Raw genomic sequence first — 22,909 nt, forward strand, 5'->3', positions numbered from 1 at the left:
GCTGTATTAGATGTGCTGAACCCAGGCCAAAGTCTGTAGCAAGACTCTCATTACACGGTAGTAAAAATACATCTATAAATATAACTTAAGCAAACGTAGGTCTCCTTTATACATAGTAATTGCCTTTCACGTTATGAGTTTCTTCTCATCACCAATGCTGCTGGTGTAAGATAAATTCAACAACTAAGAAGAAAAAATAAGAGCAACTTTTGTCATTGAGGTCTCAGCAAAGTGTAGAAGAAGGATATACAAGAAGAACTAAAGGTTTTATGACAAACTAAAGTAAGTTCTTTAGCAAAAACAATGAATAAAAAATTCTAAATCTACTCTCTTGCCCCAAATAAAAACATGTAAGAGTATCAAAAAGATTAACAACAAAAGTTGCTAAACATCACTTTGCGATGAGACTTGCCTTTTACTGAGGGCCTTATCCGTCACACAGTGACGTCAATGGAAAGACATCCACCCGTGTCAGCTGGTGGGCAGGTCATGTGATAGACAGCAGCCCTCAAGTCTCCTACCTGTTTGCACAGCTTATGGCTCTCAAGGCTAAACAAAAGCAACAAACACAGTTGATTTCTTGAGACTATTTTTATAGCTTGAAAGTAAACTTCAAGGCTGCAAACCCTCAAATATTTGCAGATTGATTCAACAAGTCATAGCACTCCCTGCCTGTCTCTACTCTTTCAATCTGCAAATGAAGTCCAACCACTCTGCTTATATGCAAGGAAAGCCTGAGTTCCTACACGGTGTATTCAGCATGAAAAGATAACTTCTTACTGTTGTTCAAAAGCACTAAAAGACTCCCTCAGCCTTTTTCCTTCTTTCTCAAAGTCTTTCCTGTCTGTTCAATGAGGAACCAAAAAATCATATCCTTTTCTGTTCCTGTTTAAGATTAAACAAACAAAAAATATGAAACAGAAATGAAAGTGTCAATTTTGATGTCCTTGACCAGCACTTAGTTGACACTGTAATATTGAATTCAGCCTCCAACCATTTGGGATAAAGATCTGTTCAAAAGCAAAACTGGGCCAATAGGGAATTTCAAAGCCTCCTTATAGAAAAACTAGTTTTCCATTTTGAGTATGGCTTTACATTAAGGGTGTAGCTGTCATCAGTCCTGTGCAATGCTAATAGGAATTCACAATGAAACAATTCTTCCTCTATAATTAAATCCCAAAAAAGAACATGTCAAAATGTATTTCATATGAGTATAAAACATAGCTGTGCCTGGTGTCTGCTTCTGGTTTTAAACTACTGCACACATGCGGTGAGATTCGGCTTATACATGGGACAAAATTCATTGTGTAAACACCTCCTGCAAACCGAGAGATCCAGGCAAGGGAACCTAAGAGAACTACTGAACTGACCAGATGTAGATACTGTCTATAGCTTAGGGTGTGCTGAATTTCCCTCTAGACTCTTTTGACCAGCCTGGCTAGATCACCATTGACCATAACAGAGCTTTGACAAGAACTTTCCATACAGACACGGACAAAAATCACGATGCGTACAATGCTCAAAGTATCCCTGCTCAGAAGCGGGGGGACAGCAGAAACTACCGTGTCTAGCAGAAACTATCACCATCTTGCCAAATACCTCTGAAGAAAGCTCATGCTGCCTCTTGCCAAGGCGCTGGGAATTCCTACTTTAAATTCAGTGCTCAAACTGTGCACATCTCCCATCTTCGCTCTGCTCTGCGATCACTGCTTCATCTGTATCTCATACCATATTCCTGCAACCAGAACTGCCAAATCCCAGACACCTTAGCCAAGTCCTGTTCCCCAGCATCATATTGATATAGGAAGATGTCTACCTAACAGGTGTAAGTAGGGAGAAGTAAGACTGCAAATTAACATACACATAAACCACTGCATCAAGACTAACACACACAAGTTTTGCCTATGTGCTCTGTCTTTGTCCTGTGTTTCCAGGACCCTAGAAAATCTTCAGTCCATGCAAGTCCATTTTAACATCTAAAACCTCTAAAAATGGAGAAGAATGCGAAGACAAAATAAAAGCCAAGCTCCAATATATGAATACAACTATACATGTTTTTAGCATACCAGGCAATATTCTTCCAATAAGAGCATCTAGCAACCAAAAGCACTCCTCTTCATTCTTTGTAATGAGAATCAGGTATCCAGCTATGAAGTTCATGCCCTGAAATAGAAAGAAGGGTTTTAAGATGCATACACTTAGGAGTTTCGAGTTTATTTCTTTTGGTTATGGGCTAAATTACTACAGTTCTACAAAGGGGGCATATTAAGTAAAATCTAGTAATAAAGGCCACCGGTTGAGTAAGCTGTTAAACCTGCATGACAACAGCTAACAAGAATTATTATCAAAGATCAAGGAGAGGAAAATTAAAAGAAAAAGCTTAGTAGTCTATAATTTACCTTCGGTTTTCCTTTTTTTTTTTTTATCCCAAAGCTCTGTCCCAGTATAACTGAAGACTGCTTTGACCAGAACCAAAACACAGCTGTATTAGATGTGCAGTACAAACACAACACACCTGCAGGGTGGACAGTGTGGCTGCAGGAGAATGCCTGACCCAAACACTCTTCAGTAAAAAGTTACAGCTCCAGCAGCTTTTACAAGCTGTTGCTGCTTAACTGTATACAAATCACTTGCTTCTGTAACACCTCCAGTACTCCACATGCTAGTCAATGACTGGCCACTATAGCTCCTACCTTTCAATGTGCAAACAGAAGGTACACACCGAGAGGTGAGGGGATTGGAAGAGCTACCAGAAAATTTGTGAAAAGTAGTCAGGTCATGACTGGCCAAATTCCAACTGTACAGTTTTCGTAATTGTTACTGACACTCTTTGACTGGAGAAGTGGCATACAGAACACACAGGTCATGAACTGGTATTCCCTGTAAACACATTGCCTCTGTCTCAGGCACTTTTTTCTTGTATCCACCATAACACTGCTAAGTTATGGCAATATTACTGATTTACATGCACAGTAGTCCACTTTCTTAAGCATTTTTTAATTATGTCTTTTCCACCGTAAACAAGCTGACAACTGTAATAACATAGGCAGCACATCAGTATGATAATATACAAAAGCTGCCTCTGAGGTGCAAGCCCCCCTAAAGTCTTCCTAAGCTAACAGAAAATCGTCTTTAAATATTTACAGGCTATGAAGGCTGGTGTTGGTTACATTGCCTTCTTTGGTTTCATCTCTTTCTTTGGCCTTCTTCCTGTTCTTTTTCCCTCCGAGCTGGATTTTTCCAGCACGTCTATCACCACAGGCAGCACCACTGTCTCTGGATATCCTGCAGTGCTACCAATTATGGCTGTGAGCCAGAGGACAGCTACCAAAAAGAACTCCCCTTGCAGCCTCTGGAAGCTATGACTTCCTCTCTGAACTGAGATCTAATTTCTTGCATTCAACAGATTTGACTCACCTGTCCCACCTCATAAGACCTTGCAACACTCCCAGAACATGGAAATACTAGGACATTGCATCTTCTCCAATGTTTCATTTTCAAGCTTTGAGTCACTACAGCAGTTGTTACACAAATGGCTTGGATAGATCTTGCATGGCCTTACATGGTGCTTGGCCTTCTAGTTAGGAAGGCAACTATTTGCTTCCATGTTGACAGTTAGCTTAGTAATTGCATCTGCAGTGACAAGAGACTGTTTGGCATTTAACACAGCTTGCACAAAAAGCTACTTTGGAGCATATGCTCACCAGACACTGAATTTCCCTGGCCATACCAGGGCACACAATGCTGTACCACTGTCACAGCATGACAATGCAAAACCTAACACACTCCCAGATGGGAGACTTAAATGCCAGTAAGTACCACAAATGCACCAGCATTATGGAAACATCCCCTGAAGAGTCTTCAGTCAGTAAAAGCTCTGCAAAACACTTTAAAAATTCAATTTTTCACTCTGAATTTTCTAGTGTTTACAAGGTCTCACCTAGGTATCACTACCACCTCTCTGGGCAGTAGGTATCTCTATAACTATCTTGATGAAGTCTACTGTTTCCCTAGCAGAAAGGTGATTTCCTGAAACTTTGCTTGATTTATGACATGCCTTGGAAAGCAGATTTGGTTTTATGTTCTAATTATTTAAACAGAATAGGTAACATTCATTCTGTGAGGAGACCAAAGGTGATAAGGAATCACATAAGGCTTTTTAAGTAATCTTCTTTTATCTCCAGTGTTCATAATGCCAAGTTAAAATGAAAAGATTAGCCCATTGATTAAACAGTTAACGTACCAAAACTTTTTAGTAACAATGAGACATATATTTTGGGTAGAAGCTAGACTGGTTTAGAAGTTGTACACGTTTGTAGGTATAACTACCTCTATATAGGAGCCTGACACTTGCAAAAGAGCGTATTCACAATTCCACCCCTTCTGCTATCCCAAAATATTAAACATTTATTTTAATAAAGACATAATACTGAAAATAATAGAAATCATTCATCTTTTACTCACATTTTTCAAACAAATTTCTGTACCAAAACTGGTTGGTATGCACAAAAAGAATTTGTTTTAGTGACTTCAGTCTAGGTTTAAGTCCCTCTAAGTCTTCTCCTCTCCAGATTTCAATAAATATAATTCATATTCTTTTAACTTTGGAACAGTTGTATTTACTGTACTAACTTTTTCAACTAACATGAAGTATAGGTTAGCACACATATCCTTGGTGAGGAAAGGGAGGAGAGAAGCGAGGACTGAAGTGAACTGAAAACATGATAGTTCATGATAGTTCCTGCTTCTTTAGGATCCTTAATGATGGCCTTTTTGTTCCTGACTATCATGAATCAACTTTTATCTTCTTTGTGTCCCACAAGAAACTTCACAGTACTTGGCAGTGAGACAGGAGCTTTTCTGAGCTGCCGTCTAAGCAGTATCAGGTTGAATTTCAAACAAATTTTCTTCCTATTTGCTTGTCTATACTGGGAGATGGAACCAAATAAATGCTACCACCCCACCAACTATGTGATGTCACATCAACACTGTATTTTGATAAATGTGACAGTGAAAACAAAGAAAATTGAGATCTCATGATGCCTCGTACGTACTGAGGACTATTTTGGGAAAGATGGTAGGAGGGAAGAAGAGGGAAAGGCAAGCTTACTTTCTCTTCCTCTCCAAAGCAACTAATCTTGATACAACCATGTGTGATAAAACACTTACTTTGCAGCTAATGAACAGAATCAAACATGATCAAGTAAGCTACAAAAAAGGCCACAGAGAAACTCACAAGGACATCTGAACTTGCCTGAAGCGATTCATTTCTTCCCTCCCCAGGACAATTTTAAAAAAAGAGTTTGTGCATCTGCTTCTAAAAACACGCATTCAAATGGAGAAGAACAATTGCCATTGGTGAAATTCAGCATTGTTTAAAAAACAGTGATTACATACCTGACAATATCCTACTGCTTTATTATGGTGCCCATATGCTACCAATACGTTGTAGAGTGTGTGCTGCAAACAGGGATCAGCAGTTTTGCGGAATTTTACATTATCTGGAAATGTTCTGTTCATGTCTAGACAAAAGGGAAAAAAGACCAAAATTAAGAGCCATTCCCTCCTTCACTTTCCAAACAAACTTTTACAGCTTTTCTGAAGTACAACTGAAACTTCACTATGGCTCACTAAAACTGTAGTTTTGGTGGATGAATTTTAAGAAACAGCTTTACCTCCATTTTGGCTAAAAAGGCCATCTGCATTCAAGGATAATCCATTCCTAGAAAGATTAATCCTATTAGGGTACCAAAATAAATTTCAAGCAGGACTAAAGAAATTCTTCTGCAGATTGGACTCTCTCAATGTCTGACTGCAAAGGCTTCAATGAAAGCAAACTAGACTGACAGAAACAACACATACCAAATTTATCTAACCAAGTGGCACGAAATGAGCTGTGTCTCTAAGAAAGCATATTCTCACCAAAAAAAAAAAAAAAATCAGATGAACTTTCAATTGGCTTACTCAGTGAACTTCTACCAAACAGTCCCAAACAGCTAAAAAAAAAAAAAGTCCTGTTCCTGCAGCTGGTGACTTCCACTTAAAATCACGGTATTTTTAAAGCTTAAGTTTCTCCATGATGTGACCATGAGAAAAGTTGTTTCTTTATTGGTGCAAGATCACCAAGAAGGAGAGTGATTTTTGATATCCAAGTGGCAGAGCACATCCCACATGCTTCAAGCTCAATCCTAAACCAAGTAAGGACTATGCAATTACTGACATTTCAAAACATTCATTTCTTCCAGACCAAACTTGAATAGTAGGACTCATCTCTCCTTACAAAGATCTAAAAATTAGACATGCAAGTTTGAGCTAGTCACCCAAAACTCCCTTTAGTTGTTGGAAAGAAACAGGCAGAGTTAATTTTTGGCCTGCTTCACTCTATAAAGAGGGAACCCCAGGTCACTAGTCCAGACTTGTGCATTTGATTTTTAGAAGTTTAAGTTGGGGAGAAAAATCCTATTCAAAAGTCACTTTGAAGATATTTCAAAACCCAAGACTTGTTAACAAAAAATGAACAGTTGTTTTGGTTATATTTGTCAACAACAAAAAATTGGGTTAACGTTTAAAAAAAATTCAGTAACAGCACTACTGTACAGATATTTATGTCCTAAGAGTTATCACTTCTTATCAGTTTTTCCTGCATAAAGGAAGAAGTCTGTTACAGCTTTGACACAAAGTTGAGCTGTAAGCAACCAAAAGAAAAAAGCCCCTCAATATCACGATTAGTGTCATGGAAATCACAAGCATTAAAATGTTATCATACTAATCACTATTTTTTCCTTTTAAAAGTGAACAAATCATTTACAGAAATGGGAGGGCAGGAAAATACTTCACTTCACCTCTCATGTGACTGAGAAGAAAAACACAAGGAAAAAGACAATTTTTAAAAGACTTGAGCACCAGCCAGACAGTTATAGGATAAATACATTTGGTTTGTTTCTTCTCGGTAGGAAGAGCAGCAGAGTACTTGTATGATCAGAATTTGTTATATATTAAAGTATTTGCTGGATGCTAGAGAAAAGATTAATCACAGAATCACAGAATCACTAAGGTTGGAAAAGACCTGTAAGATCATCAAGTCCAACCAAAAAAAAAAAAACCAAAACAAACCACGCCACACAACAACAACAAACCACAACACACCAAAAACCAACCCACCCAACACCACACAGCTCCATGCCCATCAAGCTACATCCCACAATGCCACATCCACACGCTCCTTGAATACCTCCAGGGAGGGTGACTCTACCACCTCCCTGCGCAGCCTATTCCAATGTTTCACTACTCTCTCAATAAAGAACTTTTTCCTAATATCTAGCCTGAACCTCCCCTGGCGCAACTTGAGGCCATTTCCTCTAGTCCTGTCACTAGTCACTTGGGAGAAGAGACCAGCACCCACCTCTCTGCAACCCCCTTTCAGATAGTTGTAGAGAGCGATGAGGTCTCCCCTCAGCCTCCTCTTCTCCAGGCTAAACAACCCCAGCTCCCTCAGCCGCTCCTCATAAGACTTGTGTTCCAGACCCCTCACCAGCTTCGTCGCCCTTCTCTGGACACGCTCCAGCACCTCGATGTCTTTCTTGTAGTGAGGGGCCCAAAACTGAACACAGTATTCGAGGTGCGGCCTCACCAGAGCCGAGTACAGAGGCATGATCACCTCCCTGCTCCTGCTGGCCACACCATTTCTGATACAAGCCAGGATGCCGTTGGCCTTCTTGGCCACCTGGGCACACTGCTGGCTCATATTCAGCCGGCTGTCGATCAACACCCCCAGGTCCTTTTCTGCGGGGGAGCTTTCCAGCCACTCATCCCCAAGCCTGTAGCGTTGCCTGGGGTTGTTGTGGCCGAAGTGTAGAACCCGGCACTTGGCCTTATTGAACTTCATCTGGTTGGCCTCAGCCCATCGATCCAGCCTGTCCAGATCCCTCTGCAGAGCCTTCCTACCCTCAAGCAGATCAACACTCCCTCCCAACTTGGTGTCGTCTGCAAACTTGCTGAGGGAGCACTCTATACCCTCATCCAGATCATCAATGCTGACATTTCAGTCATGGCTCTTCCCATCAGCTATTTAGAATAAAGGTGAAGGGAGAGTAGGAAAAGTCCATCACATACAGAGCAGAGACTACTCAAACTGAACCCATCTTTAATTTCACAGCCTGAGTAAGGCTTGCAGTTGAGAGAATCAGCTCCAATTTGCTTTTGCAGAGCATGTTTTTCCCACAAGGATTGGGGGAACTCTTCCCTAATCTTATGAAGGATTTTAAACTTTTCTTTATATTCAGTAACAGTATTTTAGCTGGGGGAGCGGGGGGAGGCACACAGAACAAAACCCAAGATATAAGAGCTTGAAGTCTTTACCCTTAATAAAAGGCGTGGGGCATGAACTCACAGGATGCCTTATGCCAGGTTATTATCTTGAGCACACCAAGAGCAGGGTGTCCAGCTTCCTCTCCACCCTTCCCTTTCTCTTCCATTTGCATGTTCTCCCTCTTCCTCCAGCTCTGAGGCTCCTCTGACTGTAAGGTGCGGGAAGTCAATCCACTTCCCAAGTGCACACAAACTGGTATGTTTTACCATCTTACAAGACGACTGCCAGAGATGACTTGAGGCAAATGGCAGGAGCAGGTAAGAGCTGTTCATTTGACTTGAGCACCTACCCCCACTTTACTACACCTGTCCCAGAGGAGACATTTGAACACGCTTCTTCCCCTCCACGCAGCCCACCCTCTGACCTGCTATCAATTAACCTACTTCATTCTTGCTAGACATTAGCATCCAAAGGAACGCAGCCTCAAACTAGTCCAGTTTGAGGAAAAAAGCACCAGAATTGTTTTCAAGCAGGGAAATGAACATTAGAAGTTTACACTGCTAGATAAACCCCAAAACAATGATCATCTTGTGGTTCTGTGCAGATCTGCTGGTTATAACCAAACTAGGTATAGGAGCATGGGACCAGGAAAAAGGCCACAAAGAAAAGACTACCTACTCCTTTGCAGTAAATTTGAATTAAATCCCAATAGTGGTTTTTTTTTTTAGATGATCTTTCAGTGCTGTGAGGTGGCAGTGTTATGCTGCTGTGAAACAAAAACAACAGCTTTCCTCTTCTGTTGATTTATCTCTGTGCAGTAACCATGAGAAGACCATTGGCCTTTTCCTGCAGTATTTCTACCTCTCATTCAGTAACACAAACATAGGCAGAAAGCCCCATTAGCCTCAAACACATCTATTTTGGTACCTGGAATCAGGATTGTTGATGCTATTTCTGGAGCAGAGATTCAAATGTGCAGTCCAGAAAACAAATGCTTTTGTACCAGTCTTGTGCTTTCCCTATTTAGGGTACTTCAAAAGTCAGGCACCTACAAGTCAACCTTGCTATCCCATCCTTTCTGTTCTTACCTTCATATCCAGATGCTTCCCACTCCCAAACACAGTGCCCACTAAATTACACAAGTATTTTTATAACTAACATCCTCTACTCCACTTTTGGCCACTTCTTTGCTACTGCTACATCTCTAACTTGCATCTGCTCTGAATAGCTTCCAGGCAGGTAATTTTTTATTTTTTTTATTTTTTTTTTTACTTAGTAAAGCAAAGCCAGCTACAAGCATTCAAAAACTCCACTGCAGACCTCCAGAGTAATGAGGTTAGGTCATCAGTTACAACTTGTAAAAATAATATATTTAAAGGGTATTCTGCAACACCTGGAACTAGAAATTGTTTTGGAGGTTTGGGGTTTTTTGGTTTGTCTTTTTAAATTAAGGTCAAGTTTGCTATCAACTAAAACTAGATAAACTGAGCCTGACACCCTCCCCCATGAGCACCAAATAACAGTTTAATAGCTTGCAGCAGTCAAGAAAGCAAACAGGGTTAGGATTTCCTACAAAAGAACAATAATGCAATAAGGCAATAATGCCACTGTATACATCTGAGAAGGACCCGCATAAATTCCAGCCCCCTTCATCTCCAAAAGGTGGTATCAAAATTGGAGAAATTGCAGAAGAGAATGGAAACAAGGAAGATCACAGGTATGAAATGGCTACCATACATAGTATAAAACAAGGTGGATTAGAGCTCCTTAGTTTGGAGGGAGATGCTTATGAGCAAGACAGCACAAATCTGCAAAATCACGAGCAAGACAAAGGACACGGAAGAGGAGCAAGCAGAGGTTTTTGGTGAATTTTTTCTCCATCCAGTGTTAGTAACTACAAACATATGGCGTATGACTCAGTAACATCCTAAACCACAGATAACTGGAAACTAGGAAAAACATTCTGACTTTACTCCTCTAGTTCTTCCTTTAGCTGTTCTGGTAGACAGAAGACCAGAGAAGGAAGCCATTTGGATATGAGCTGATACGCCTTCTCTTACAGAAAGCCAGAAAAGCTGATGCTGCTCTTCCCCTTGCTCTTGCACGGTTCAATGCCCTAAACTCACGTGAAAATTCCCAACCTTCACCAATAGCTTGACCCCATTCAGAGAAGCTTATTAGTGCTTTGATAGTAAAATATTCCCTGTCTGCAGTGAAGTGGCAATGGCTATTGTTTGAATTACTTTTCTGAGCCCATCATAAATTAAACTAGGATCCACACAGCCAGATTCTTATGCCAGCAGTCATGAGGCACAGCGCAGGCTCAGGGGACTGACTGATAAATATCAGACCCTGGCTTTCACAGCACCTACTTTTCCTCATGAAACGCCAAAGTGGAAACGTGGATATTAGCTGCATGTGCACATGAGAGGACTTGCAGGCACAGACATACTTACTCTGAAATTCAATGGCCCGGCCTAAGGGGAGTTTACTGCAAGGACGCTACATCAACCTACACCCCAGCCTTTTTGTAACCAGCAGGTAACCTTTGCATCAGGAGGACAGCTACATTTTATCCTGCCAACATCATTTGTCCTACTAAACTTTACTATAATAGGGCATGAACAACACAGCTCAGTAGGAATGCATGCCCTTCTAAATGTGTATGTAAACTAAACCATGAAAATGTCCATCAAAATTTAGAGACCTGCATTCTTTAAGCTCTTACTTTCATGTTTAGAGAAAGAAGTCTGCTCTCTCTTATATTTCTCTTAAAAAAAAAAGGTATGTTCAAACAGCAAGTGTCATATAAAACAAAATCAGCAATAAAGCCCATCAGTTAAGAATCAGCAAATTAAAGGGCAAAAATGGTGAAAGGACAGTTTAGATTTATTTAGCCAACTTTTATTGCTATTACTAAACAGATTTTTTTTTTTAAAATTTTTTAAAATTTTTTTTTTTAAAGATTAGACCATTCTCCACACAGTCTAACTGCACTTTTTAACCTGATTATATCCCATTAAAGACATTCCCATATTGAAAATAAGTTCCAAACGTACATTAAAATTGGCTGGAGCTTCTGGGCATGTAAAAGAAACAGGACACATTGGCTCTTACACATGTTTTAAATTGAACTTGAAATAAAATCTTCGGTTGGCCTTGTCCTCCTGCCCCTCCCCCTGAAAAAAAAAGAAAGCGTGGTTGCTGTTCTCTTGTTTTTAAACTGCAGCATTGTCCTGGGCTATAACTTTACAGCTAGACTGCAGGACTAAATGCAGCACAATTACCTGAAGATTTTGGAAACTGCAGACATAAGTGAACAGCAGCAAGATTCTACACCTTACTTTAGTTTACTGTTAAAAACAACTACAGTCATGGGAAAACAACACAGGCAGAAACAAACTGAATGTCAGACAACAATTCACACTGAAACAGTCCTCAGCTAAAGCCCACTATAAAATTTGCACAGTCAACAGGAGCACCAAGTTTGTTAAACACAAAGTTTCCATTCACCTTAAGTACTTTGCTCCTTCCAACCCTCATATGTTCACATTGTTCCTTCCTTTCTGAAAGGAAATCTATCACTCTGGAGTCTGAGGCTCTCTTTCCCTCTCGCCCCCCAAACCCCTCCAACCCATTTTGCTTAATTCCTTCCCTCACTTGCTCCTTGTTAGTTTTCTCTTCTGCAGTTTTCCAATTGATGCAATAGCTCTTCCAAAACCTTATTTCCTCCATAATTCACAAATAAATCTTTATCTTCTTCCATTATTTTTCCTCCCCTACAGAAATACTTTTATTTCATGGTATAACTTGTGTGAAAAGCCACCTACTGTCACGATATGACCCTTCATGTCATTGTGTAGTACTGGAAAAGAAATTGTTTGCAACTCCCTCTTGCAGCAGTTGTACTCCAACTGAATACAGTTTGAACCTTCTCCAGGGCCTTACCAAGGCTGGCTTCGGAAAGTCATCTTAGTAGCTCCCTCTGTATTCATAGTTAGAGCTCTACTGTTTCTAGTTCTGAGCAGGATATGAGCCTGAAGATTTCTGGCCGGTCTTCGTATTTGTAGGAACATGAAAGTTCATGCTCCAAAATGCCTTACTAAGGCGTGTAGTCCCAAAAGCCCACAGTGGTGCTGCTGCTGTTGATGCAGGCAGAGGCGGAGGAGAAACTCAGTGTAAACCAGAAAGTGTTCAGATGGTTATCCAACTTGAATAAAAATCCATAAAGCCCCAACTTTAATACCTGGCTTTTTCAAGAGGAAAAAGATGGGAACTGTACCTGCCATTCTAGCAAAACAACCTCAGCATTGTGCTTGTCCAGAGCACAGCTCAACCTATTGACTCATTAATTGGGCAATTCAGCCAACATCAGCTTCTCTACAAAAGCTCTGCTGTAGCAGGTTGAAAAGTTTCAGGACAAACATCAGTTACATCAAACTTCTGCTTGCTTGTCCTCCCCTACTGCCTCTTTTAAACACCGAGAGGGCCAGTCTAAGGTCCGGTTGCCCTAATACCCTGTCATGAATATTGGCCACTGATCAATGATCACAGATAGCGCATATGAAACTGGATCAGGAGAGGAGGGGTATTTCTCCTCCTACACCTCCCTTCTTTTCAGGGATTTACATTTAGTATTTAGGATTTCATGCATCAGGTGGATTTCCCCACCCCTCAGTTTGTCAAATTCCTTTTCAAACCAGTTCATACTTCTGGCCTCAGCATCACCCTCCAGTAACAAGTGCCACAAGCTCTTCCAAACCTGCAGCGTGGCAGATTTCATTCAGCGTCCTTGGTTCTTACGTTACAAGAAACAAATAACAATTCCTCTCCATTCACCCTCTCTCCACCCATTATAATTCATATAGCTCTATCAGCAGTTTTTTTCTCAGCAGTCTTTTTCCTCAAGCTGAAATCCTAGCATACTTCACCTGCCTCATACAGACACTGTACCATATTTTCAACCATCCCTGCTGCTCTTCCAGCATCCTACTGGGACAGAAGGAGAAACAGACTCAAAGGCAGGTCTCATGGTACAAAGTTATAACTCTTCAGTCACTTAGGACATGACAAAGTTTTCTAGTTTGTTTTCTTTTCCTTCCCAAATAATTTCTAATCTTCCTTAACACTTTTGATCACATGATGAACCTGGAAAGATCTGTGCTGTTAAAGAGCTTATGGCTAATCTAATTTACATGTTCATTCAGCACTTAAACCACTACTACAGAAACCTAAGTTTTCCATGACATAACTTGATCTCTAACATTTAAGGACATAGGATGGATAAACACGGATAAACAGTGTTATCAAGATAATAACCTGTTTTGATTGCTTCAACCAGCTTGTCATTCTTTTCTCCTTCAAGCAGTCTGTGGTAATATCCAGGGTTTTGTTCCATGTTGGTTTGGGCCCCACTCACAATCATCCAGATCAATGCACGGTGTTCATTGGGGATGCCTTTCCTGATATATCTCTTCACTGCAAAACAAGAAGTTTGGTGTTTAAAAAAAATTAAAATAATCCAGCTGTATTTTTTTTTGGAAATGAGCAACAGAAAGTTGAGAAGTCATACGAAAACTCTTGACTAGAGATTATTATGCTTTCTCTCCCATGCTACCATTTAGGATAAGCATTTCCTTCTCAGCTACATGGTATATTTTACATTCACTTGTAAGTTCTTGCCACTCAGACTCCCAACACAGATATCCAGACCCAGGCTTTCCTCCCTTCTCTATTCCCCCATTAGGATTTTGAATCCTTTCCTCTTCTTCCCACCTTTCCAGGGGGAGATATGAACAGCAGTTTCTCCTTGATCTTTGTTCTTTTTCATTCAGACGAGCACTGACTTTTTCTTTCCCTACATTACTAATGGCCTCCGACATGATAGCCCTTTGTGTTTGCTTGGTTATGCTCTAGTATAAATGGTTATGTTAACATAACTCTAGGATTTCAGCTTAGCACCTAACCACTGAAATCATAGCAGAAATCGAGAAATATTAAAAATATGGCTACAGTCTAAATGAGTCTCTGGAAGAACTGGAGATGTGAGTGAGCCGCAGATGGTTTTTCCTAGAGTAACTGGGGAGTTCTTTTCAAATCTAATGTAGCTCTTATCTCCTGCATCATATTCATCATCAGGGTGTGGTCTAGGGTTTTTTTTTTTTGTTTTTTTTTTTTAAGCAGATGATTTAGTGTAAATAACTAGGATGCAAGATTGCAGGAAGAAGCATCAGGCTAAAGACAGCCAAAGCAGCTTCCTCCTGGAAATGGTATGAAAAATACTAAGGAGCCAATGCTGCTCATTAGTACATAATCCTAAATCAGCATCACCCCTTCTGACCCCAAAAGACAGCTAAACTTTTGAGATCCTTCTGTGTTTTCCAGGTAGAAGAAACTGACAAAGGAACCAGACATTTCTTACTAAATGAATGACACTGTATCAATTAGAGTATCAACTTCTTGTACCTGAATTCTATAGGACTCAAATGAAAGTGGGGATTTTTATTCTGCCCATACACACATAAAATACCATTACCTAATCTGGTTTTATCCAATCACAAAGATCTGTAACTCAAGATGAACACTGCCTGAATTAAAGGCCTTAAGAACAGCAGAGTGAAACAGGGTTTTACAACAACTCAGCCAGCCACCTTCTAAGTATATTCTACCTAATTGCAGCTGCCTATCCTTTAGGAGCCAAAGCTGCTTTCTGAGTGTCAACAGAGAGATCTGTGCATATCTAATGGGCGTTTCACCCACCTAAAATCTGGTACTTTCTCTCAAAGAAACACTATTACCCTTAACATTTGCAATAAACACCTGGTCTTCACGGTACAGTTTTTGTTTAGCTTTTCGATGAGGATTTATACTATGGGTTACAGTCTCTACTGTTCTGGCTGTAAAGTAACTTTAATTACAACCTTCTTTTAGACAGAATGGAAATAATTTACTTGTTTCCATGATTGTTTAATAATCTCCACTTCATTTTTTTTTTTTTTTTTTTTTTTTTTTTTTTACAAGATTTTGAACTCTAATGCTCAAGAAATCCCATAGATGGACATAGCAAATGCAGGAATGAGTATGAGGAACCAGTCCCATTTAGGTCAACAAGAAGAGACGTTCGGATGAGCCTGTGAATGTCTCTAGAAGCAAACTTACTGGCTACATTACTGGATTATCATATTCTAACACATAATTCCAATGGTATTTTCTTCTGCAACAACTGTGAATTCTGAAAGCATAGCCAACGTCCACATCCAACAATACACATCAAATTCAAGAGAAGCATGGACAAGCCTTTGACGTTGGCACAAGGGGAAAGCTGCCCTGCAGCACAGCGTACACTCATTATTCCTCAGCATCATTGTTCTCATGGTAATAGACAGTCAGAGGCTTGTATCACCCCAAGTGACTACCTACCCAGCTCCCCCACTCCCTGAGAAATGGAAAAGCCCTTTACACAGTGCTTTTCTTCCTCACACCGTTATCATACTTGCCATATCTGCAAACTGGCATACAGAAGTAGAAAAGTAATTTTGAAAACAAGGACAGCTGCAGTTAAGTATGTTTTATATACACATATATATGTCACATTATATACACAAAATTATATTGTTTTATACAAATATGTATTTATTTTGTTTTCTGTAGCCCCCCCCCCCGAATATCCTCCCACTGTAACATTTAAGAAGCTTTCATAGATGAAGCTGGATTGTGCATGTGTCTCCAATCACACATCTGACTGCAACTGCAAACCAAGGGCTCGATCTCAAAAGTAGCACTGCTGAATACCATCAAGCCCTGAGTATCTGCACTCAGAATCACTCCCAGGACAACCGCAGCACACATAACAGTCTAAGCTTTAAAACATGTGTAATAAATATCTTAATGTGAAATTACTGCCTCTCCATTAACAAAATATGAAGCATCACCAATTATTTTCAAGCAAACAAAAGTAGCCTCAGTAATTCTATTACCTCTGATACCCAGTGACAGTTTACAGAGGTTTAGAGTCACACTTACTAGTATGTTTTTCTTGTTACCAGAAAAAGCAGCTACATGATAGGGAAGTAGTCTAGAAGTGCTGACAATTACTCAAAGTAAATTCAAGAGAAAAATATGCAGAAAATAACATTTTCCAATATTGGGCACTACTTATAGTAACAAGATTTAAAAATAAGTAAATCACTTTAAACCTGTCTGTCCTTGTTTAACGGTAGAATATGAGAATTCTGGAGGTTTTTGCCCCTAGATAAAGTTGTATTTATCTTTTCCCCCCCATTAACACTGTTTCACTCTACACCACAGACAGACTAAGCTTATGTAGGAAAATGCCATTTAAAAAACGAAAATTATCTCGCATAAAATATTAGAAGATTGTGATTTTGAAAAGCATCTGCACTTTTCGGTCACTTTTTCAGTTACTAACAATTATTGTTGAATGCTAAGGAACCTATCTTGGACCCTAAAGGAAAAATTCTATAAAAGAACTAAAAAAAAAGCATATAACAAGGAATTGAAAGTTTTTTATTTTATGAATACATCACAGAAGAAACAAAGCAAATCTGTGCTGTAAATGTTCAAGTTACAGTCCAACACAAAGCCTCACTTTCTAAGATTCTCCTTCCTCCCTCCAACCCCTAGAAGTACTTCTGTTACAACCACTGTTTAGTACCATTACTTTCACCTTACACTGTATTTTATCAGCCTCAAAGACTTCTGCTACTGGTCAGTTTTGACTAATCCACTTACAGCCAAATTAGTTTCTGTAGCACACTTTTAGTGAGAATTAAGCTGCCTTGGGCAATTATGTCAGTTTGGTGCTGGCCTGTAAACAAGCCAGAGCAGAAAGCTGTCTTTTAGTCCCATAAAGATAGCAGCGGACGGACAAAAGCAAAAATTAAGAGGTTGTCAGTAGTGACGGAGAGAGGAGGCAAGTGACCAAACACTGACTGAAAAATTCACATGTGCAGAGGAGACAATGGAGATAACAAGGGTAGAGCTGGAACAAACCACCACAAAATAACAAAAAAGAAAGAGACTGGAGAACAAGCAAAAGGAACTGTCAGCCAAAATTCCCATGACCCGCCCTGCCGGAAGGCTGTGATCCAGAACAACAGGATACACTGCTTAATTACTGTTGTTAAAATGTAGTCTAATTATTTTTCTTTACAGTAGAACAGAATTATACACATACATACCGCCCTGGATGAGAGGCAAACATAGCAGCATGTGAAGACACCACATTTCCATACTGGAAAATTAGCACAAGTCATCACTTCTTCCTGTTCACCCAGGCAGGAATTATGAGCTTCTCTATGTGTAAAAACAAATGGGTGTGGAGCGACTGAGATACCACACAGACAATGTCTCTCTCACATCTACTCACAGCACAACACATTTTGAAAAGGCCCCAGCAGAACTCAAAGTAAGGATATGGGTTTGCAGATACAGCTACTGCCTTTGGAGGGGAAAGCGACAAATCAAATATTATTCTCAGTTCTAGCTTACGGCCAGCTTACAGCAGAGGGGAAGTTAATCAGCGGCAACTCCTGAGCAAAGCTTGAGAGCAATGAAGTCAGGTCCTGGAGGAGTGAAATTCAGTGCATCACCAGGCAGACCTTCAGCTCTCTTACTGCCTGTGAGGAAATCACTGCAGGATTGTCTTGCAGGATAAAGCACACACCAAAACAACTGTTTACATAATTCTAGGTGCTTATGCCACAGACTTCAATCTTAATACTGATATAAGAAGGGAAGTATTTAAGAATCAATAATTGCACAGTTTAACCTGTTGCTCTCCTCTTCTGGTGTATCAGTCTACGATAATGAGGGAGGCTTATTGTAACGACTTCGAACTTACAGACTACATTTCTTCAACTTACTTTATTCCAGTCACTCTCCTTAGAATCACATATATACATGAGAACACATAGCCTACAAATTCAAATATCTTTAGCAAAAGTTAGTAACATCACAGATGACGCACCAGCCTGCAAGGGCTTGCTACAGTCAAGAGCCATTGCCTGTGTCCACTCAGCGGATTTACGGTATCCCATTTTTCACAAACAGAATCACAGAATCACTACGGTTGGAAAAGACCTGTAAGATCATCAAGTCCAACCTGGGAAAAAGAAAAAAAAAAAAAGAAAAAAAAAAGCCAACCACCACACAACAACAACAAACCACAACACACCAAAAACCAACCCACCCAACACCACACAGCTCCATGCCCATCAAGCTACATCCCACAATGCCACATCCACACGCTCCTTGAATACCTCCAGGGAGGGTGACTCTACCACCTCCCTGCGCAGCCTATTCCAATGTTTCACTACTCTCTCAATAAAGAACTTTTTCCTAATATCTAGCCTGAACCTCCCCTGGCGCAACTTGAGGCCATTTCCTCTAGTCCTGTCACTAGTCACTTGGGAGAAGAGACCAACACCCATCTCTCTGCAACCTCCTTTCAGGTAGTTGTAGAGAGCGATGAGGTCTCCCCTCAGCCTCCTCTTCTCCAGGCTAAACAACCCCAGCTCCCTCAGCCGCTCCTCATAAGACTTGTGTTCCAGACCCCTCACCAGCTTCGTCGCCCTTCTCTGGACACGCTCCAGCACCTCAATGTCTTTCCTGTAGTGAGGGGCCCAAAACTGAACACAGTATTCGAGGTGCGGCCAAACAGTAGCCTGTTAAAGACTATTAACACCACATTAATGGTTACTGCCATCACGTGGCTAGTGGGGCAGTATGCCCGTTGGTACTAAAGCCTGGTGGACAAGTTGAGAGATTTGGTCAAAGTTTTGGCTCCGAAATAAGACTAAAGGCATTCACACCATTTCTATCCAAGTAGCATTCTGTGTCTACAATTCTGGAACAGTCTACACAATGGAAGAGAAATGTAACAAACTCATTGAAATTGCTAAAAGCTGCCACTGTCACAGTTCACGCATTTTAAGAGAAGGAGATTAATTAAAACTTGACGTTATTTTTCCACAACAACTAGAAGACCAAGATCTGCAGAATCTCAAAATCCACACTAATTCAAAATATCACACAGTTATCACTATAGTCAAACTTGACACCCTTAACAAAAGCTTCTTTACATTTGAAAGAAAAGGAAAAGGATAGAAGTAGCTACTTTCTAGTTAGCAGCATATGATCTAGGAGCTATAGCTCAAACCTACATTTTCTGGGATTCCTCAGCCTTAAAACTGACATCTGTACATTAAATACACTGTTATACTTAACGTGTCTCACTAGTTATCATCGCATGCTTGGTGCCAAGAAAAAAAAAAAAACCACCCCGAAACAACAAAACCACCAGAATTAGCAGTCAAAGTCTGTACCTGAAGCATAGCTCTGAATATTCTGCTGTTACAGTCACTGTCTGATGAACATTTGCTTTGTTTTAGTCACTTTTTCTTTAACGTACTTATAGAGAACTGTGCCCAACTCCAAAAGACTCCCAAGAGAAAGCAAGCTGAATAGCACCATTAAGAGCAAAGAGGAAAATTTAGATGCTTATATGAAAAAACAACCCAGAGAAGGAGTGAGAAGAAAAAACCCCACCCTTCAGTCTCACAGGATTCCCTGCCACCTTCTGACTCTCTCAATTTATTTCTCCCTGTCTCTCTTGCAAGATAAAACGTTACTAGAGGTTTTCTTTTACAAAAGGAGGATAAGGAGAGTTAGAAAGTCTCAGCAATCCAAAAAAACTGTCAAAGAGTCAGCAACTGAGAGCCCTGACATCCTGATCCCTGGGGTTCAAGACAGTGTCTTCTACATAATCTCATGTCTTTTTAAAGAGCACAGAGCAGAGTGCAATACCACAAACAGCTGTAAAACAGCTTCTTGAAGTGCCAGTGGCCATAATCTCTGGGTTACAGATGTAATAAGGTATTATAGCATATGCCAAAGAAGGATTACACCTTTGCAAGCTTTAAATCAAATCAGCAATCCCCCTAACAACACCATACTTGCTTATGTATTATTACCGTTTATACTACTGGTTTTCATTTAAAGACAAAAATAGTATTTAACATTCAAAAATACAAACCAATTTAATTCGATTTATATCGGTTCCCACATAATGCACTTTCACCTATAAATATACATACAGCTCACCTTTTAGACTCTTCTGTATACTGTTATTCCCCTTTAGGAGCTTGGACCATTTTATTGCTCTTCTAGTGAGTACCACTAGATATCTGGAAAAGAATGCTTCATAGGATGCATAATCAAAGTCATCTGGCCTTTCAAACCCATATGGATCAACCCTACAAAATAAAAAAGAATTCTTGTACAAATGTTTCTACATACCTAGAGCTGAAAAAAGATATACAAGTATGCTTTAAATAACTTCCAGTGGCTATTTCTAAAAGCAGCTGAAAACTCCCTCCTCACAACAAAAACTTGCTTTACACAAACTGTTACACGCCATTTAGCATATCAAAGCTGTTTAAGTAAATGAATTTAAACATGCACTGTTCAGCCAGTTTTACAGATTTCACTACTTTTAGAAGTAAGAAATTTTTAGAGCAAAGGATCCATTGTGTGCAAAGTTGACCCAAATTATGACCACACAGAATTCTGGGAGGCATTTTTCTCTGTAATACAAACAGTTGAAAAGTATGAAGGTATAGCACAACAGCTCAAATATGGCCTGAACTCACTTTCCACACAGCTCTGCACAAAAAAATGACAACAAAAAGAACAAAGTTACAAAGATTATTTTTAGAAGGGCTTATTTCTGAAGTTATCTTCATGAAAGTATACAGTTTGGAAAAAACCACAAATCCTTGTGTCAACCTTCTTCATATGTAGTATCAAAAATTCTTATTTTATTATCTTTAACAATTTTTCAGTGTTACATCACATTATCTCAGGCAGCACGGCACTGATGGAGTTTCAGAACTGCAAGTCTGATTCTGTTCTAGCTTGATACATCAAGTCACCTTACTAAACTAGATTTATGGCAACTTTCTAGGATGCTTTACACCTGCCGATTACCACTGGCGCACAGAGCACTCATAGGCTTTGTAGAAGTTAAACAGGCAGAGGGGTCTGTCCATGGAGAAAATTTTGCAAGACAGATATTGAGGCTTAACTTCCAAGAACACTGCGCATTTCATTCACGGAGAAGGAGTTTGCCCATGGAGCGGCTCCGGCACAGCCTTGGGTAAACTCTGGCTCATGGGATCATCACGGGTAGTAAAGCATGAATCAGAAGAGGAACGTTTTAATATTCAGACCTCAAATTGGTATTACCTAATCGGCAGTTAGAAGAGTCACCTTTGTATTCACCTACTCCTCAAATTCGACACAAAAAACACAGGCGTAAAAAGCACCGAAACCCCAGATACAGGTTTCTCTGAAGACACAGAATGTGAGAACACTAAAAAAAATTCTAACCCCTCCATGAGCACACGTCTCACATTTATGACTGCGACTGTCCAGGCAGCAAGTACAGATTAATTTCATGCTCAACTCCATTCCTGAGGTAGAAAGGGAAAATAAAGAGTCAGGAAGTACGGTTTTAAGGAAGTTACCTTTCCCTAACCTGCCTCCAGGCAGCGAAGGCTATCATTACTCCTAGGTGCCCTTACATCAGGTTAACAGCCGCATCGTTTGCCGGTCTGTGCCGGGGCTCTCCCCCAGGGCGAAGGCCTCTCCCCCCGGAGCCCCCTCGGCCGTTTCCCGCCGGCCTCCTGCCGCCCCCGGCGGTTACTGCGGCCGCCCCCTCACAACCCCAAGCGCTCTGGGAGGAACATTTCGCTCTCCCCGGGTTCCAAATTCACCCTCCGGCACAGCCCCTCTCTGCCCCAGCCCCTCGCGTCTCTCGGCAAGACACCAGCAGGGAGAAGGGCTATTGTACGGGACTACCAAAAAAACCCAAACTCCCTGCAAGGCGCTGCGAGTCACCGCTCCTGCTCCCGGCTCGCTCCCTCCCCCAGAGTGCTGCAGATGCACAGCAAACTTGTAAAAACGGTACTTTTAAAGACGACCCCCCCCCGCCCCGCCCCGGGAGAGCCCAGGTGGGAGCCGCGGTCGCTCCCGGCAGGGGGGCGGGCACGCCGGACCCTCCGGGGGCCGCTGCCAGGCGCCCGCCTCAGAGCCGGCGCCCGCCACAGGGGCCCGGGGCGGGGGAAGCGAAGCGCCGCCGCCAGCAGCCCTACCTGTACGGCCAGTCCCGCCCGTCCTCGCGCCTCTCCATCGGCCGCCCGCGCTCAGCCTCCCCCCAGCGGGGAGCGCGGCGCCTCGGCCGCGGGGTGGGCTCTCCTCAGGCCGAGCAGCGCCGCGGCCGCGGCCCCATACGGAGCGGCTCCCAAGTTCAACTCTCCTGCCGCCCTCCGAGGGGCGGGGGCGGCCGCCGGGTCCCGCCTCCCATGCCAGGGGCCGGGCGCCGGGCAGGGCAGCTCCGCGCCCGCGGGGCCGGGCGGCGGCGGGGCGGCCTCCACCGCCCGCGGCTCCGCCTAACCTGCGCGGGCCCCGCTCCGCTGCGCGTCGCCGGGCGGGGGGGGCCGCGGGTGGGCCCGGGCACCTCGGCGGCACACAGATGTTGGTCTGTTCTGATACTGCTGTAGATGTGTGTATTTCACATTT

General features: G+C 41.5%; 1 protein-coding gene across 1 annotated transcript in view; it reads right to left on the reverse strand.

The window, feature by feature from the left end:
• Positions 1-22,520, reverse strand: part of GRTP1 (growth hormone regulated TBC protein 1) — a 39,387-nt gene extending 16,867 nt beyond the window's left edge. Inside the window, exons 1-5 of the mRNA XM_059820146.1 lie at positions 22,483-22,520; positions 20,432-20,583; positions 13,628-13,786; positions 5,398-5,522; positions 2,067-2,163 (exon numbers count right to left, since the gene is read on the reverse strand). Of these exons, the coding sequence (XP_059676129.1) occupies positions 2,067-2,163; positions 5,398-5,522; positions 13,628-13,786; positions 20,432-20,583; positions 22,483-22,520 (571 nt within the window). The remainder of the gene's footprint in view (positions 1-2,066; positions 2,164-5,397; positions 5,523-13,627; positions 13,787-20,431; positions 20,584-22,482) is intronic.
• Positions 22,521-22,909: the final 389 nt, after the last annotated feature.

This window comes from Gavia stellata, chromosome 1 (genome assembly GCF_030936135.1).
Source record: "Gavia stellata isolate bGavSte3 chromosome 1, bGavSte3.hap2, whole genome shotgun sequence".
NCBI classification, from domain to species: Eukaryota; Metazoa; Chordata; class Aves; order Gaviiformes; family Gaviidae; genus Gavia; species Gavia stellata.